This window comes from Fopius arisanus, unplaced genomic scaffold (assembly GCF_000806365.1).
Source record: "Fopius arisanus strain USDA-PBARC FA_bdor unplaced genomic scaffold, ASM80636v1 scaffold00004, whole genome shotgun sequence".
NCBI lineage: Eukaryota > Metazoa > Arthropoda > Insecta > Hymenoptera > Braconidae > Fopius > Fopius arisanus.
The window spans coordinates 2167116-2183433 of NW_011887743.1; the positions used below are offsets into that span (position 1 = coordinate 2167116).

Sequence of the window (16318 nt, forward strand, 5' to 3'; positions counted from 1 at the left end):
GAAGGCAAGCACGTTACCATTAAGACAACGCGCTCACTCTGCAAATAATAATTTTATTAGTGGTATATCTGCGACATATTAAATAATTTTTTTCATTGAAATTCCACAAGATATGGTTTCACCCTTCCGCACGTTCTACAGTCGGCTAAATTTCAGTTAAATAAATAAAAACAAAAAGTATTCACACCGCAGAAAATAAAATTCACCCCGTCGACTTGATAAATACCCCAGCATTGCAATAAAAAATTGGTTAATAAAAAAAAAAACACCCCAGCATTGCGTGTGGCGCCCTCCCTCTCTTGGGGTGGAGTACTACGATGCCCCTGGGGTCACTCAAACCCCCAGAACAGAGCCTCTACAATTAATCAATCCTCTTTGTGTATATGCATCCCCTGTACATGCACATACATACCAATAAATGGCAGCATAAAATCCAAGATGGTGCTCGAAAGTACGATGATATGGTAAGTTTTCCATCTTTAATTCAATTATTTCGCTAGCTGCATTTTTATTTGGAGCCTCTAAACGTGTGAATATTACTCCATAATAACCAATTATAATTTAAACAATTAAATTCCCGGAGAATTCTCAATACCCATACTCGTAATTCTGTTCAACAGATTCTGTTTTGAGAGTGACAATGCAAAAGTTGATGGCCGTCATGTCCAATATTCTTTATTTTACCAATGCACGTTTGATAAAATATTGTTTAATTTTATTTTTAGTGTCGACAACAGCGACTACATGAGAAATGGCGATTTTTTACCAACTCGCCTTCAGGCCCAGCAAGACGCTGTCAATTTGGTCTGTCATTCAAAAACTCGATCTAACCCCGAGAATAATGTTGGACTCATCACTTTAGCAAAGTAAGTTATAACTTATCTTTCCCGCTGCATTCCTCAGTCGAAAATAAAATGAACGAGTTTTATGATTAAATTAGAAATGATTCTGCTTCCAGTGTTGAAGTACTGGCTACATTGACCAGTGATGTTGGCAGGATTCTGTCAAAATTGCATCAAGTTCAACCGAGTGGCAATCTCAATCTCATAACTGGAATAAGAATTGCCCATTTGGCATTAAAGCATCGTCAAGGAAAGAATCACAAAATGAGAATTGTTGCATTCGTTGGAAGTCCAATCGAACTTGATGAGAAAGAACTAGTTAAATTGGCTAAACGTTTGAAAAAAGAGAAAGTTAACGTGGATATTATCAGTTTTGGTGAAGAGGCTGTGAACAATGACGTCTTGACAGCCTTCATAAACGCCTTGAACGGCAAAGATGGCACTGGAAGCCACTTGGTTACTGTTCCACCAGGGCCTCATCTATCTGATGCACTCATTTCTTCACCAATTATCCAAGGGGAAGATGGGCTTGGTGGTGCAGGCATGAGTGGTGCAGCATTTGAATTTGGAGTTGATCCCAACGAAGATCCCGAGCTTGCCCTGGTAATGTTTACAAAAAAAATAATAATAATACTATAAGAAGATACTAATAAGAAGAATAATTTATTTTCAGGCACTGCGTGTATCGATGGAGGAGCAACGACAACGCCAGGAGGATGAGGCTCGTCGTGCACAAGCAAAGGAAACAGCATCAGCGAAGCCTGAGACAATAAAAGAAGCCCCAAATGAAGAAGCGATGCTGAAACGCGCCCTTGCCATGTCCATGGAAGGAACAGAAGAGCTGTCTGCTGCACCAGAAGTAACTCAACCTAGTTCAGCAAATGTACCCGATTTTGCACATATGACTGAAGAGGAACAGATTGCATTCGCCATGCAGATGTCTATGCAAGACCAGCGTGAGTATTTACCTTGTGTCAGGCTCATTGTATAACTCAGTATTATTTAAAATGATTTTTTATCTCTGTGGATTATAATAGAAGACTTTGAGCCCCAAAAAGAAGAAGCAATGGATGTTGAGGATGATTATGTTGCTGTCATGTCCGATCCGACATTCCTACAGACCGTTTTGGAGAGTTTACCAGGTGTTGATCCTCAATCTGATGCTGTGCGAGAGGCAGTCGATTCATTACAGCAGAGGGACAAAGAACTGAACAAGGATAGTGACAAGAAGAAATAGATTATTTTCCATCATTTTTTATTACCTAAAAAAAATTATTTCTCTGGATGTATTTCCAATTCAAGGTATTTGATATTCCCAATTGATGTGTGTAACGAATTTGTATCGTTATTCGCTTTAATCAACAATAAAAGTGCATAAGTAAGACAATTGCATTCTTCTTTATTTAATTTTCAATGGGATAATGACGGTCTTGGAATTTATTTTAATTGAATATGTCCATTTGAAAATAAAACGACTCGTACAATCAAAAACTTATATTACTGAGTATCAGTTATGTACAGTATTTACAAGGTTTGTTTATTAAATGAGAAGTATCAGATTTTTACGTTTTGATCTTCTTCAATATAACTCTGCCTCCCGGTTGTACCTGAACTTTGACATCACTCAAAGTTGTTGACAGTTCTCCCTCCACGGTTTTAAATGCTTTCGGTCTCTTACCTCTGATTCTCGTAACGGGTACATTATTTTTATTTTCTGAAATGATAAAGAGCAGTTGAGACATGAGTCAAGGATAAAGAGAAAATTAAAATAACTCACTGATGGAAAAATAAACAGGAATAGCCAAGCCCCTTGTCGTTTTCACTGTAATAGAACGAATATTTTCCCATCCTCCAGGATACTCCTGCTCCAATGTTTTACAGGCTGCTATAATATTTTCAACAATTTCTCGTTCGCTCATCGTTACAGATGCTACCTGCATTGTGTGACAATTACCCAAGCCATGAATCTCCATACTTGTTTTTCGTAATGCATTTTCGATTTCACTCTTCAAGTTATCCCTTTGGAGTTTAACTGGTGTAGGAGGACGCGCTGCTCGTCTGAAGGTTTTGCCAAGGAGATGAGTCATGTGGCCAGCAATTCTTCCATCTACCAAGAAATAATCAAACAGTCGTCCTAGTTTGAGTTTCATCTCGTATTGACTGAATTCAGTTTTCACTCTATTCATCGGAATAATCTCTTTGATCTGCGATACATTTTTTTCTCTTAAAATCGTTTCCCAGTGGTCCACTGTTTTTTCATAATCTTTTCGTCGACCTTTCTCCAAATCAGGTACGAATAATGCCACCTCATCTGTTGGACCAAGCATCATATTCGGTAAAAATCTGAAATACAATTTGAAAAAATAATTAATAATAAAGCACAAGGTCGCGGTAATCGAGGACATTTAATTTATTTACTTTTTCATCATACATGACTATCGAATCACGATGTACTCATAAGGATCCATTGGTAATTGATGTTAATAATCACGTGAAAAAGTAAAAAAGTAAAAGTTTATCTCGTGATAAGGAAGCTGTAAATAATTAATATAAACTCACACTCTCAGCTGCCTTCTAGGTGTTTTCGGTATTTTTATACAAGTTACTTGGAGGAAGATATTATTGTCCTCCTCAGGCAATAAAATTTTTTTTCCTTCCTTTGGCTTCTTGGCCAATTGTAATACGGTTTTAACGCATTTTTTAACATGAGCTTTCGTGATTTCCATGTCACCAATCATCTCTGCAATATTTTTCACATCTTTTTTTTTCTCATCTCGAGATTTTGTTTTCGTGCCTTTGAGTTTTGTCGTGACGGAAGTCTTCAATTTTTTTGTCGCCGAAGGAGATGCTTCATCAGGAGCCACTCTCTTCTTAACTTTCGACAATTTATGAAGCTTTTCAGGGTTAACCTCACTTTTGGGAGCACATGGTCCTCGAGATGCGCCGGAAATTTTCTCTGCTTCATTAGAATCTATATCACTTTTTTTCTGCTCCACCAAAATACTTGAAATTTTATTCTTCATTTTATTCTTCATTTTATTTTTCTTTTCTATAGGCACCTTTTTCAATTTATCCTGAATTTTACCCATTTGTTTATTTTTTTTCTGTACTTTTTTTAATTGGGTCTCTACGGTATGTTGAGGATCTTCTTCGATTTTTTTATTTATTATTCCCATTGATTTATCCTTTTTTAAAGTCGTTGCATTTTTTCGTCTAGTACTTGTACTTTTTGTCTCCGTGGCATGCGTTTCTCCTTTAGTTTTCTTGATAACACCTTTAATCGATTTCATCTTGGTCCAGTCTACTCAGAGAAATTCAATAATTTTTCAATATTTCATTGTTTATTATCGCATGAATGTTGATAGATATTATTTTATTATAAAGATTAGTAAAGAACGCGTGCTTACTTGTGGCTGGATGAAGGGAAAAAGAACGAGCACGAGGCATCAGTACAGATGCTCCGGTTTGAGAGGGAATTAAATTGTTTGTCGCCATCTAGTTGAAAAATATTAAACCCCACGGAATGTGTAAAGTATGAAAATTGTAGTGGCCGCTCTGACTCCATTTCGTGCGAAAATTATTGAAGGAGAAAGCATACATCGCTGGTATGTAGCAAGACCTGGAGAAAAAAAAAACGGAATAACTCGTATGTGTGAATCAATTACAATAATAGAGACACAATTTACAATTGTTTAAAGACACAGTTGATTAATCTGAAAAATTGATAATAAATAGTCAGTGAAAAGATCATCAACAATGGGGGAAGATTTTAATGGAGGTAACTATAACAAATTAGATTGAAAGAATGTTGGAAGTGAGCATCAGGACGCTGAAATATTTTAGCCCCTTCATTTCCACGGGGAGATGAATTTTGTTTTCTCATTAACTCTGAATTAATGGAATCTAATGATTAATGATGGCAATTAATTATCAAGACAGAGATCGTGGTGATCGTGATAAGGAGAGGGAGCGTGAGAGGGATAGAGAGCGTGATAGGAGACACAAATCTAGGAGTCGAGATCGTAGAAAACGTTCTCGATCGAGATCGAAGGATCGACGTGACAGGAAACGTAGCACTTCACCAAAAAAAGGTCGCAGTTCAAGGAGGAGAAAGCCATCACTTTACTGGGATGTACCACCACCTGGTTTCGAGCATATTACACCCCTTCAGGTACAGAACAACACATTTTTTAATAAATGTTTTAACATTGTTGTACAATTTCGGTTATTCACAGAGTTTTTTTTATTATTGTATTCCAGTATAAAGCTATGCAAGCTGCTGGACAGATTCCAGCGAATATTGTGGCGGATACACCTCAGGCAGCTGTACCTGTCGTCGGCAGCACGATAACACGTCAAGCAAGACGATTATACGTGGGCAACATTCCATTTGGAGTTACTGAAGAGGAAATGATGGAATTCTTCAATCAACAGATGCATTTGTCTGGATTGGCACAAGCCGCTGGAAATCCAGTACTTGCCTGTCAAATTAATCTCGATAAAAATTTTGCTTTTCTAGAGGTGAATTTTTATTTTTCAATAATAATGATAAGAAAGGAATATTGAATAATAACCGTAATTAAATTTTGTGATTGTGTTTTTGTTCTAGTTCCGTTCAATTGACGAAACTACACAAGCAATGGCCTTTGATGGAATAAATTTCAAAGGGCAGAGTTTGAAAATACGTAGACCCCACGATTATCAGCCTATGCCTGGAATGACCGACAACCCGAGCATGAACGTGCCAGGTACGGTTCCCGGTATGTGTCGCACATACAAATTTATTAATTTAACATGTGTATCCCAGCAGAGTATCCCTGGTGACAATAGGTGTTTTCGAACGATGGATTTTAGTTAATTTTATTATTAATTCTTCCCTCAGATTCGCCACACAAGATCTTCATTGGTGGACTACCAAACTACTTGAACGAAGAACAGGTATGCCGGCAAAATGATGAAATTTGCCTTTATACGTGTTTTTTTTCTCTCTCTATTTTTATTCACCGCATTTGGCTCGAATTGATGCTGATTATCATTCGGAGAGAAAATCTGTTTATTTTAATTTTTTCTTCAATGAATTCAGTGTTGATGAGACTAAGTGGTATCTCATGATGAAGAAAAAAATCATCATTAAGTATTTAGCTATTTAAAGGAGAGTCCAAGGGTTTCGCTTGGATTAATTAAGAGTATTAGTAATACGAGGTCCGCAAACAGGTACGTATTGGGCGTTTATGTGTCGATCATGGCGCACAGATGTCATCTATCAAGAGTAATTGTAAATTTGTACGATTATTTTTCCATTTTTATTATCATTTTCGTCACTTTCTGCCGCGACTTGTTAGCTCAGGTACTGTTAGGATCAACGACAAATTACTCAAGTGGTTTTTAAAGTGGAGAGACAAGACATTTTTTTTTTTCGGGCAATAGAAAAGAAATAGAGACGTTACAGGATTTAGGTGGAAGCAGCTGAGTTCGTTCCGTCGAATTCCTTTATTTTCTTTTCCAGCCTTTTTAGGCACAGCGTGTGGAGAGTGAACGCGGACAGCTCTATGTCAGCTCTGAGAAAGGGAAAATATAACACAGAAAAAAAAAAAAAGACAAATGCAGAAATGAATTTTAGGGAGAAGGACACGGGCGGTAAAATATCCAATTTTTTTGGGTCAACTTTTATGTTTACAGGCGTTGATTAGAAGGGTTCATTAATTTTTTCAGCAGATTCTGTTGAAATTTCACACCTTTTTAGGATATCGTCGAGACGACGGCCAACCAATAGGTCGTTATTTCAAATATTCTTAACAAGTAATATATCGAAGAATATGAATATTATATAAAAAAAAACAACAGCAACAAAAGAAGATAGTATCTGATTTGTTTCTCTTGCAGCTACTTTCTTTACAGGCTTTTCAGGCTTGAACGATGATTTAAAAAAAAGATTTTCAGCATACGCGATTTCAGAAACAGCTACTTTTCTGCTGATCATTTGAAGTCCACGGGAACCGTAACAAGCCTATGAGGAGTTGAAAAATCAAAAAACAAAAACAAAAACATAAAACTAATGACAAAGAAAAAGAAAAAAAACTCTTGAATGAAATAGAAACGAGATGAATATAATGTGGACTGATACCAGTGCCCTTTCTCCCTATTTTTCTTAGCTTAGGGTCGCGCCGATCAAAAGCATTCGCTTACCACTTCCATCACTACTACCACTACTGAACATGACAATAAACCACACTGCCCGGAGAGAGTGGCTAAGCCTGGCTTTTCGAGGCAAGTACCTGTACAAAAAATCTAATCTCTTGCCAAAGAACAAAGAATTAAAATGATAAATTAAAAAGAAATTATACGAAGGACCCGTTAGAACGTGCCAACGATTATTCACAAATTCGATAAATACGAGCCCCTTTTTTTTTTAAGTATCCAATTTTATGGTACTTCACAAAACGATAAGTTGGTGAAAATACGCTCATAGGGAATTATTTTTATTGATACGAAAAATGGATAACAGCGCGTTGCTTATATTGTGGTGTATTCCAGTTGATTAATTTTTTATATCATCTGTAAATATTGGCATTTTGTAAAAACCACTTTCTATGCAATGCGCGATTACACCAGTTTCGTTACGGAATTTTCATTGTACTCGTGAATAAATCTGTCGTTATACGAATAACAAATGGTGAGTATGTGCGAGAAGAGAACGTGAAGGAAACTCGTTGGACCTCAATAAGTGGAAAAAAAATATCTAGGAAATTAAGGAAAGCTAAATAATTGAGTATCTCATTAAAGTCAGCCAAGAAAGCCACTAATTATCAATATAATGATAATTAATGGTGGGGGTTGTTGGTGATTTGAAATGGATATTTGATGATTACGTGTGCAAGGTAAAGAAGAGATATTAATGCGAAAATGACTGAACAGGTGAAGGAATTACTCATGAGTTTTGGACAGTTGAGGGCATTCAATCTTGTGAAAGATTCGGCAACGGGTCTGTCGAAGGGCTACGCCTTTTGCGAGTATGTTGATGTATCCATGACAGATCAGGCTATTGCTGGACTCAATGGTATGCAGCTTGGTGATAAAAAGCTCATTGTTCAACGTGCCAGTGTCGGAGCTAAAAATCCAATGATAGGAGCCCAGGCACCTGTACAAATTCAAGTTCCTGGATTATCCATGGTTGGCACCAGTGGACCACCTACTGAGGTAAATATTTCTTCATCTATTTTAAAATGACGAGTACTCCAAACAAATGATTCATCAATTTATCTTACGTCTGTTATCAGGTACTTTGTCTATTGAATATGGTAACACCTGAGGAACTCATGGAGGAAGAAGAGTATGAGGATATTCTCGAGGATATCAAGGAGGAGTGCAACAAATATGGAGTTGTCAGATCTGTGGAAATTCCTCGGCCAATTGAGGGTGTCGATGTACCAGGATGTGGAAAGGTAATTGTTATTTTATTTCCATCCTTGTTGAAGAATCTTGAAAAAAGCAGGTACTATGCATTTTTTAAATAATTTTTCAGGTATTTGTCGAGTTCAACAGTGTTATTGACTGTCAAAAAGCTCAGCAAACTCTCACTGGACGAAAATTCAATAATCGTGTCGTGGTAACGTCATACTTTGATCCTGATAAATACCATCGACGTGAATTTTAAATAACTCAAATCAGCATTACACATCAGATGATAATAAATCCTTCGATTACAATCTATAGTTGAGAATTACCGTATAACCGATATGACTGATTGTTTTTTGACGCAAATCTACTATTATTACGATGATTGAAATTGGCCTATTTTTTTTCTCTTTCATATTGTAAATTCCTTTTATGTTATTTTATTTTATTCCAAGAATAGGACGCATTAGTATAATGTGATTATTATCACATTTCACAATCGGCTCAATATCATCAAATTGGTGTGATTAAACAGCAACATGAAAAATTATTATGTCCCCCTACATAAATCACTTAATAATTATTGAATGAATTATAAATAATAATGAAGTGCATTCAAAATTGGTTTGTATAAAATAAAAATTAACAAGTAAATTTTTCCTCATTTTTTCTATTTTCTACTCTATAATTATTCGGCTTGTGTAAAAATTCGGTAATTTATTTGCAATAAAATTTATTTTGATTGTGTCATTAATGTGGAATGATTACACTTCATCCTGCATGGCTGGATGGTAAGTTCTTATATCGTTATCGTCAGTACCATTGACGACGAATTTTCGGAGCAGAAGGTAGAGTCCTCCACCGAGTGTTAACATTCCAATTCCGCAGAGAAGAACGATAGACCAGGCAGGTATAGCAAGACCTCCTTTAAAAAATACCCAGACAATTTAAAATATCCATAAATATAGATATAATACTCTATGAATTTTACTCAGCAGTTTTACTTACGGTAGTAATGTCGAGTGAGTGTTTTTCTTCCACGGAGAATTTTACGTCTTGCCTCCACTTCACCCATGAGCACCCCGAGGATTACTATGATTCATCAACACAAGTAGTGAGTGTAATTATTTAAATCTTCATTGATAAGCATCGCTGGGAAAATTAATTAATTAATCAATCTCAACTCACAAAATCCTACCGCAACGCAATACAGAATAGTGCGTGTCCGCATTTTTTGACGATGTAATTGGGCTCCTCTTATTCTCAAAATTCTCTCAATTCCTTGTGTTACCTGCACGTCAAACACACGACTAGAATTGGGTGTGAATCAACTCCATGATAACGTGTACCCAGATAACGTGAGATTTTTCGTTATCTTCTCTGATACGCACCAGGCGCAAATCGTGTGTATCACTCGTAACTGTTCTTTTAAAAAAATGTCTTTGGATAAAGCCAGGGTAGAATAGAAAGGTAGTTAGAAATAATTCACCATGCATCACTGAACGCAATATTTTATTAATTTCGAAAATAACTTGGCATTAAAGACGAATCTCGTAGGAATTTCATCCATTCAGACGATTCTTGTAACACAAATGATTAAACAGTTCAATTCACCCTCGTATAAATCCAATAGCCGTTGACCTAGATAGCGCAATCGAAACTCATCTTCATCTGAGATTTTGAAAAATCATGGAATTTTTTCAAATGAAACAAAACATTCCGTACAAACAAACGTAAATATCCCATGATAATATTTATAATGCTTTGAATATAACTTTAATATAAATAGCTGGCACATATACAAGGCATTCACAGGCATGAGTTTTCTTATTCCTCCATCGGTTTCATCATTTCATCGCAAGAGAAAATCAAAAATATTATTTTCCCATTTACTCCCTCCTGTTTCCATTCAGTCTAGTAAACTTGTTATTAATCGTTTCTATTCCTTCAATAACCCTTCCCTGAAAGAGAGAAATTAAGAAACCAAATAATACCTTTCTTATTATATCAGTCGAGTATTCACGCCGTTTTCTCATCTCATATGCATTATCATTACGCATTTTCTTATCAATGAATGAATAGCGAATTCTCGTAAATACGTAAGGAGGCGAGAAACATTTTTCCATTCATAATATGAAATTAAGTAAATTAAATACCGTAAAGACCAATCAGTAAAAAATTGTACTAAACGTAGGATTTCTCAGAATTCACCATATTTTTTAAAATAAAAAAGAGAATCAATGGTTCATCTAAAAAGTTATGTTAATTATCGTGTAACAGCTTTAAACACTTTCTTCATTGCTTTAAAAGCCTAGAACCTACAATCATCTAACATTTAGACCCCAAGTCATTCTACCAAATGTTCAATATCGGCAAATACATTTTTACAAGCCATTCCTCTCAATCTTCCTCTCAATCCACTGTCCAACTTTATCCTTCTTTTTTTTTTTACAAGAAATATATTTACGTATACTCGCGTGTTCAAAAACGAATTTATTACTTCATCTACGGCTAATGCCTATATACTCTAAAAACTTGACTTGAAATATTTGTTCTCTCCCTTCTCAGAGTTGTTACAATAATTTTTAATTAGTATTGGATGGCGCGTAATGACTTCGGTGTAATGTCCTCTCGAGTCTAATTTATCCTAGCTATTATATTTATCTTACTTTATTGTTTGAGATTCAATACTTTTGTCAATTCTCTATTCGCCTGTTCTCACTCAAGATATTTACTTAATATATCGCCTACTAATTCTCTAGTTTTATGAAGCGCAATTAATTGTTCACAGCGCCGCGATGGAATAAACAACATAATGCTCGTTTAATTATTGTTTTTTTTTTTTTTCATTTGAGGATTTACGCTTGGTAGCAATGTTAATTGAATGATTATTATAAGTCTTTTCAATGGGATCTATCAGACAAAACGCCAAGCCTATTTTTCAAAGGATAGCATCAAATCCACACTAGCGTACTACTACCGTAGTACAATTATAATTCTCGCGGTAGACCGCCCTGAGCAGTATATATTTTTGTATTTATTATATCAATCATCTCGGTTGCTTTATTTATTCATGTATTTATTCGCTGGGAGTTTTATGAACGTCCACGTTAAAGCTCGACTACTCTGTCTCAATTAGCAGCAACAGAATCACTCGATGGATTATCGTATAATTAGGTTACCGAATTGTCACATAACTTTTATGAATTGAACATTTGAATTTACCTAGTGGCTAGCTTGCACTTTTCTCGGGAATATCTTTTTTCGTTTCACTCAAATGACTCTGCGAGGAATTTCTCGATTCATTTGGTAAATGATCTTTACCATCATTGACAGATTCCTCTGTAGATGTTGATACTGCGGTTGGAGGTGTCACGTTAACTTTAGATAGTGTCTCGGGGATATTGGTCTTGTGTAGAATGCCTTCTTTTACCAAGACTTGTTTAAATATCGCTAAAGTCTTTCGAAGAGTGATACAAAAACCTCGGGACGCCGGGACAAGGGGGAACTGCGGCAGAATTTTTTCGTCTACGACAGAAAAAATAGATTAATTGGATTTTATATTTTGTTTCTTCATAAATAAAATGACGTGATAATTAATGGCAATTACCGATATTTGAAAAATCTTTGAATGCAGTCGGTGTGAGTGGTGACAAGGGATGCTGATTATTATGCTGTTCAGATATCTCCATCCACATTTCCAAGCGTTGCAATAATTTTTCAATATGTTTATCAAAGTGCCTGCTAATAGCCTCCTTGAAAACAGCTGGTGGATGTTGTAATAATTTAGTCTGTGCCTGAACCAACTTTAGAACAACCATTTCGTTGTACATCCTTGAATTTTCCGTGCCCTGTTGAGAGCCTCTCTGTTTTTCGAAGCCAGCCTCATTGAAATACGGTTCAGATACGAGTATCAATCCCTGAATCGATACAATAACTTGAAGAAGCGTGGAAGAACTTGTCCATAATTCAGTGCCTCGTCCAGCCCACGTGCCCAAAAGACTGACACATACTTTACCGTCCTCATACAAATTGGGATTTAATCTGTCACTACAGTATGATATGTAATGACAGAGTGGAGGTGCGGCTGGATAATCAGCAGACAACTGGAAATCAAATAAAAATAATCCATCCTCGTACGGAGTCTTCTCCGGTCCTCTGAACATTACGGAATATAAATCTATCCTGTCTTCGAATCCTTTGACCCAAATTCCTGGAGGAAGGGAGCCTCTCAATAGTTTCAATTCTTTGGAAACTGTTCTGAAGAAATTGGCTGGATCTGTTGGTTGGAACATTGTTAATTTAAATTTGTGACTATCCGGGGCACTTTCATCAACGGAAAATCCTTCCCCCTCCGTACATAATGGCATTGACATCGGCATTGGCATTGGCATTGGCATTGTCATGGGTACTGGTGTTGGCATTGGGATTGGCGTTGATGGTGACTTTGACACTGTCATCTCCATCGGTCTTTCAATGACAAGAACAGACTCCTCAGCGATTGGTTTTTCCTCCTCAATTTTCTTCTGAGGCGAGCCCGTTTTAGTTGCATCCGATAATGACATCCGAGATAAACCAAATCGCTTTGATACTTCTGCATGCGCCAAGAGAAGTTGAGCTTTAATTAGTGTACAAAGTTTAACGCAAACGTGTGAGTTTGCAACGTGACAATTTATAAATGTTTGAGTGGATTTGGTTTGTCCATCTGTCGAGTGAGCATCATCTGGTGGTGGTGAACGATCGGGATTTGGATCGTCAGAGAGTGGAAATTCCCCGCTGGAATCACTCGAGCCGGATTCTTTTTTTGAATTTTCAGCGGAAAATAATCCAGAGTCTTCTGGATTGGGATTTGAAGTTGGATTGAGTTTGACAGTGATGAAAAGTGACGTATCGTCTTTGGTTTGGATTGGTTGACTGGTAATATGATCAGTAATTGAAGTTATATTTTGACAGATATTGCCAGTTGTATTTTCCAAGGTAGAAGGAGAAATATTATTTATCTGTGTGGATTCGTGGGCGCCGGACTCGTGAGTAAATAGTCTATTAACCTGATCAGCAACTTTTTGAGCAACATTAGCACGACCCCTTTCTCTCACACGCTCCAAAAGGCCCTGGAAATTACTTTCATGAAAAAATGATGTACCCATTAGTTTATCCATACATCTGCAGTCTTTGTAAACTTCAAGGAGTTTTCTCATAACTTCAGTTGTCTGTAGAGATGGATTCTGAGTGAATATTTCTTCAAGCCTTGACATAGCGATTCTCGCCTTTTCAATGTGCGCTGCCAGTTTAGGCTTAATATATTCAGTTTGTTCAGTGCCATCATTATCAGCGATAAAGCAGTCTTCGAGTTCTGTCTCCCATGAGGCATCAGACGACACTTCATCCCACAATTCACCCTCATCGCTGTCGTATTCACCAACTTTATAGAGATCTTGAGGCCAGCACATACTCACATGCCCATCCACCCACCAAACTTTAACTCTACCCTCTGGATAATTATCCAGTACTTGACCAGCCGTGCAGCCAGCGTCCTCACCCTCAAAATTGGCAATACGAATGACTAGAGTACCTGGACGATATTGAAAATCAGGATGATCTTTCAAATCATACACTGAAACCTCTCTTTCCTCCAGGAATGTTGGTTGGGGTGTTTGACTCGATGTGTAAGTGCGAAACCATTTTATTTTAGCTGTTCTACCTTGATGATCCACAGACTGGACCACTCCATACATTCTGGACTCCTCTTTCTGATCGATAACAAAATCACCGGGAAAAAATTCTTTGTCATCCAAGTGATGAATTGGATAGAGCTGAGTCGAGGGTATTCCAAGTTCTACCGACCCATCTTGCCAAACAACATTGGCTCTTGTATTTGTTGATAGAGTTTCAACAACTATTTTTGAACCAGTTATCAATGGAGCTGGTGCTACTTTTTTCTTCGCCTTTATCAATTTTTTTTTCTTCAGTACTTTAGTCATTAAAGCCGGTCCTTTCGATTTTTTTTTACCAGTCGACGACGAACGACTAGAACCACCACTAGACATAGAAGCAGTATCACTCTGCGATGCTGTATCCTCAGTATCCCAATCATCGGAGCTATCATTATTGCATCCGCCAATTGACGGAGGCATCAATTTACTGCTATTGCTATTACTCACATTAATCGTATTATCATTGCTCGTATTTGTCTCGACCTTAGCATTTTCAGCCTTTATTTTCATTTCTCTCGTGTCTTTATATTTTCGTGGACTGTGCTTAGGAACTTGAAATAATTCTCGTTGCTGTTTTCTCCACTGCTCGCGTGTTATAATATTTTCATTTCCATTCAATAAATAAAAATCGCGATCACCAACCTGCAGTGTCGAGGGCTCAAATACATTGAGAAGCTTCAGTTTCTTCAAATCATCACCCTCAACCAAAAATTTTGGCTGCATCTGATGGGACCAGGCACCATCCTTCGAATAAGCTCTACACTGCCAGTGCACACCAACCCAATCAGCCTCCACTTGTTGCACTATAACTTTGGTTTTTTTCTGAGGTTTTGATTTACGTTTAGCCATCATTTCTTTGGTGCACACTATCCACTCAGCATCCTCCAAACACTGAATCGGCCCCCAGAGACACTGTCCTGGATAAAATTCTGATGAATGAGGAAAATCATTGTCACTGTCTCGTCTTTCCTCGAAGTGAGCTAGACCTTGTGCATCCATTTCATTGATAACACAACGTGAGCCATCGGGAGTGGCCAGCCACAATTTGAAATGTACCATTCGAATTCCACCAACCCATGAGTCCATACAAACAGCAATGTCCGTCCCAAATTCCTGTCCATACAAAAATCAAAGACATTATTCAGAGGTACAACCAACAATAGCAATAACAATAAAAATGAATAAAACCTCTAGTGGTGTTAGATCTTCACTCTTTATGTTTGTGAGGACTTGCTTCGTGCCAATGACCTGCACACAAGCTGTCAATTCGATATCTCGACAATAACCACGTTGAGTATCCTTTCCTTTTATCATTCTCCTCACCACATCACCAGGCATCAACGTTCTATCAGCTAAATGCACCTGTAAATTTCAATTTTAAATTTTCAGAAAAAGTCATTTCATTGCACATTTTTTTTCCCTTTGGATATTTATCATGGCACCTTTTTGGAATTGACTAGTTCTTCGACACCGGATGGATGCCACACCACACGTATTTCTCCCTTCTTCCTCCTGGGACTCTCCTCGCTATCAGAGCTCGATTCAGACATGTCCTGATCATCGTTCTCCATGACAATGCCAAATTCGACATTACCACGTTTATCAACACGATAAACAACATCCTCGTAGAAATATTGCAGATCGACAGGCACATTCGTGGCCATTTTTTAACCACCGAATAGGTGGGATCTTATTAACCCCTTCACGAGAATGGAAAATTATATTGTGGTATCGGTCTTCAAGGGTTACTTGAAATCTCGTGTTGGATTGAACTATTTGAGATAATCTCGGTGTCACTGGCAACTGCTGAGTAAAGGCATCATCTTAACGATTACACTCTTACGTCTTTGCTAAGAGAAAAAATCATATTACTTACAGTCACAATGACGCCCAACGATTTTAACTATTTCTGTATGATCTGTCCTCCAAATACAGACAGGAACACAGGATTTTCACTTCACCACTCCAATCTCAACACACAGAGGTTATTGCGCACAATCCAATGCGCGAAAATTTATACGTGAAAATTCGCTGATAAAATTTCATCCGATTTATCAACATTTTATATTCGTTCAAGTCAAGTCAACGATTTTTTTTTTCAATTTTTTGTTGGACATACTACAGAGAATTTACGCGATGATCATCGGGAGAGTGAGAAAATTTATTGAAATGTTTATTTATGGATTAAATATACTTTCAGTTGTTTATCGGATAGAATTGGGGGTTAAGGGGAATTTAGAATACCGGTACAGGTCACAAGGATGATTTTTAAATCGGGTGTTTTTAATCGAAAACTTTTTTGTAATTTGAAATTTAATTTCATCAATTTTTATAATCGCACTGTAACGCCTGCGCGAAAATCCCCAC

At 37.1% G+C, this 16318-nt stretch overlaps 5 protein-coding genes across 10 annotated transcripts; 2 read left to right on the top strand and 3 right to left on the bottom strand.

Moving 5' to 3' along the window:
- The first annotated feature begins 399 nt into the window (after positions 1-399).
- Positions 400-2229, top strand: Rpn10 (regulatory particle non-ATPase 10). Of its 2 annotated transcripts, none has more exons than XM_011315423.1 (5): positions 400-464; positions 726-866; positions 941-1445; positions 1516-1798; positions 1880-2229. In XM_011315423.1, exons 1-5 carry the CDS (start codon positions 439-441, stop codon positions 2077-2079), a joined length of 1155 nt encoding a protein of 384 aa, XP_011313725.1. In that variant the 5' UTR covers positions 400-438; the 3' UTR covers positions 2080-2229. The 2 variants fall into 2 exon arrangements, with proteins under 2 accessions (XP_011313725.1, XP_011313726.1); XM_011315424.1 differs by having other exon boundaries at positions 959-1445.
- Positions 2230-2321: 92 nt separating this feature from the next.
- LOC105273154 (ribosomal L1 domain-containing protein CG13096) lies at positions 2322-4319 on the bottom strand. Its single transcript, XM_011315422.1, has 4 exons — positions 4250-4319; positions 3402-4143; positions 2620-3185; positions 2322-2556 (listed from the first exon to the last, which is right to left on the bottom strand). The coding sequence occupies exons 1-4, from the start codon at positions 4287-4289 to the stop codon at positions 2405-2407; spliced, it is 1500 nt and encodes a 499-aa protein (XP_011313724.1). The 5' UTR covers positions 4290-4319; the 3' UTR covers positions 2322-2404.
- Positions 4320-4401: 82 nt separating this feature from the next.
- Positions 4402-8848, top strand: U2af50 (U2 small nuclear riboprotein auxiliary factor 50). 3 transcript variants are annotated; one of them, XM_011315419.1, is made up of 9 exons: positions 4402-4488; positions 4578-4620; positions 4778-5013; positions 5103-5363; positions 5452-5602; positions 5725-5780; positions 7758-8039; positions 8120-8284; positions 8365-8848. In XM_011315419.1, the coding sequence occupies exons 2-9, from the start codon at positions 4599-4601 to the stop codon at positions 8494-8496; spliced, it is 1305 nt and encodes a 434-aa protein (XP_011313721.1). In that variant the 5' UTR covers positions 4402-4488; positions 4578-4598; the 3' UTR covers positions 8497-8848. The 3 variants fall into 3 exon arrangements, with proteins under 3 accessions (XP_011313721.1, XP_011313720.1, XP_011313722.1); XM_011315418.1 differs by having other exon boundaries at positions 4402-4620; XM_011315420.1 differs by having other exon boundaries at positions 4402-4620; positions 5452-5590.
- Positions 8849-8953: 105 nt separating this feature from the next.
- hoka lies at positions 8954-9560 on the bottom strand. The gene is made up of 3 exons (XM_011315417.1): positions 9426-9560; positions 9246-9329; positions 8954-9162 (listed from the first exon to the last, which is right to left on the bottom strand). Exons 1-3 carry the CDS (start codon positions 9466-9468, stop codon positions 9002-9004), a joined length of 288 nt encoding a protein of 95 aa, XP_011313719.1. The 5' UTR covers positions 9469-9560; the 3' UTR covers positions 8954-9001.
- Positions 9488-16300, bottom strand: LOC105273150 (E2/E3 hybrid ubiquitin-protein ligase UBE2O). Of its 3 annotated transcripts, none has more exons than XM_011315416.1 (6): positions 15828-16300; positions 15394-15754; positions 15140-15313; positions 11848-15064; positions 11463-11765; positions 9488-9657 (listed from the first exon to the last, which is right to left on the bottom strand). In XM_011315416.1, the coding sequence occupies exons 2-5, from the start codon at positions 15613-15615 to the stop codon at positions 11470-11472; spliced, it is 3909 nt and encodes a 1302-aa protein (XP_011313718.1). In that variant the 5' UTR covers positions 15616-15754; positions 15828-16300; the 3' UTR covers positions 9488-9657; positions 11463-11469. The 3 variants fall into 3 exon arrangements, with proteins under 3 accessions (XP_011313718.1, XP_011313717.1, XP_011313716.1); XM_011315415.1 differs by having other exon boundaries at positions 9488-9662; XM_011315414.1 differs by lacking the exon at positions 9488-9657 and having other exon boundaries at positions 11071-11765.
- Positions 16301-16318: the final 18 nt, after the last annotated feature.

Excerpts from the sequence above, each read along its gene's own strand:
- Rpn10 (XM_011315423.1), top strand. The coding sequence starts at position 439 with ATGGTGCTCGAAAGTACGATGATATG. Across the intron at positions 465-725 it reads CTCGAAAGTACGATGATATG|TGTCGACAACAGCGACTACA; the intron begins GTAAGTTTTCCA and ends TTTTATTTTTAG. Across the intron at positions 1,446-1,515 it reads AAGATCCCGAGCTTGCCCTG|GCACTGCGTGTATCGATGGA; the intron begins GTAATGTTTACA and ends ATTTATTTTCAG.
- LOC105273154 (XM_011315422.1), bottom strand. The coding sequence starts at position 4,289 with ATGCCTCGTGCTCGTTCTTTTTCCCTTCATCCAGCCACAA. Across the intron at positions 4,144-4,249 it reads TTCCCTTCATCCAGCCACAA|ACTGGACCAAGATGAAATCG; the intron begins GTAAGCACGCGT and ends TTCTCTGAGTAG. Across the intron at positions 3,186-3,401 it reads CCTAGAAGGCAGCTGAGAGT|ATTTTTACCGAATATGATGC; the intron begins GTGAGTTTATAT and ends ATTGTATTTCAG.
- U2af50 (XM_011315418.1), top strand. The coding sequence starts at position 4,599 with ATGGGGGAAGATTTTAATGGAG. Across the intron at positions 5,014-5,102 it reads AGCATATTACACCCCTTCAG|TATAAAGCTATGCAAGCTGC; the intron begins GTACAGAACAAC and ends ATTGTATTCCAG. Across the intron at positions 5,364-5,451 it reads AAAATTTTGCTTTTCTAGAG|TTCCGTTCAATTGACGAAAC; the intron begins GTGAATTTTTAT and ends TTTTTGTTCTAG.
- hoka (XM_011315417.1), bottom strand. The coding sequence starts at position 9,468 with ATGCGGACACGCACTATTCTGTATTGCGTTGCGGTAGGATTTT. Across the intron at positions 9,330-9,425 it reads TTGCGTTGCGGTAGGATTTT|TAATCCTCGGGGTGCTCATG; the intron begins GTGAGTTGAGAT and ends GATGAATCATAG. Across the intron at positions 9,163-9,245 it reads ACTCACTCGACATTACTACC|GAGGTCTTGCTATACCTGCC; the intron begins GTAAGTAAAACT and ends TATTTTTTAAAG.
- LOC105273150 (XM_011315416.1), bottom strand. The coding sequence starts at position 15,615 with ATGGCCACGAATGTGCCTGTCGATCTGCAATATTTCTACGAGGATGTT. Across the intron at positions 15,314-15,393 it reads AACTAGTCAATTCCAAAAAG|GTGCATTTAGCTGATAGAAC; the intron begins GTGCCATGATAA and ends TGAAATTTACAG. Across the intron at positions 11,766-11,847 it reads CAAAGATTTTTCAAATATCG|ACGAAAAAATTCTGCCGCAG; the intron begins GTAATTGCCATT and ends TTTCTGTCGTAG.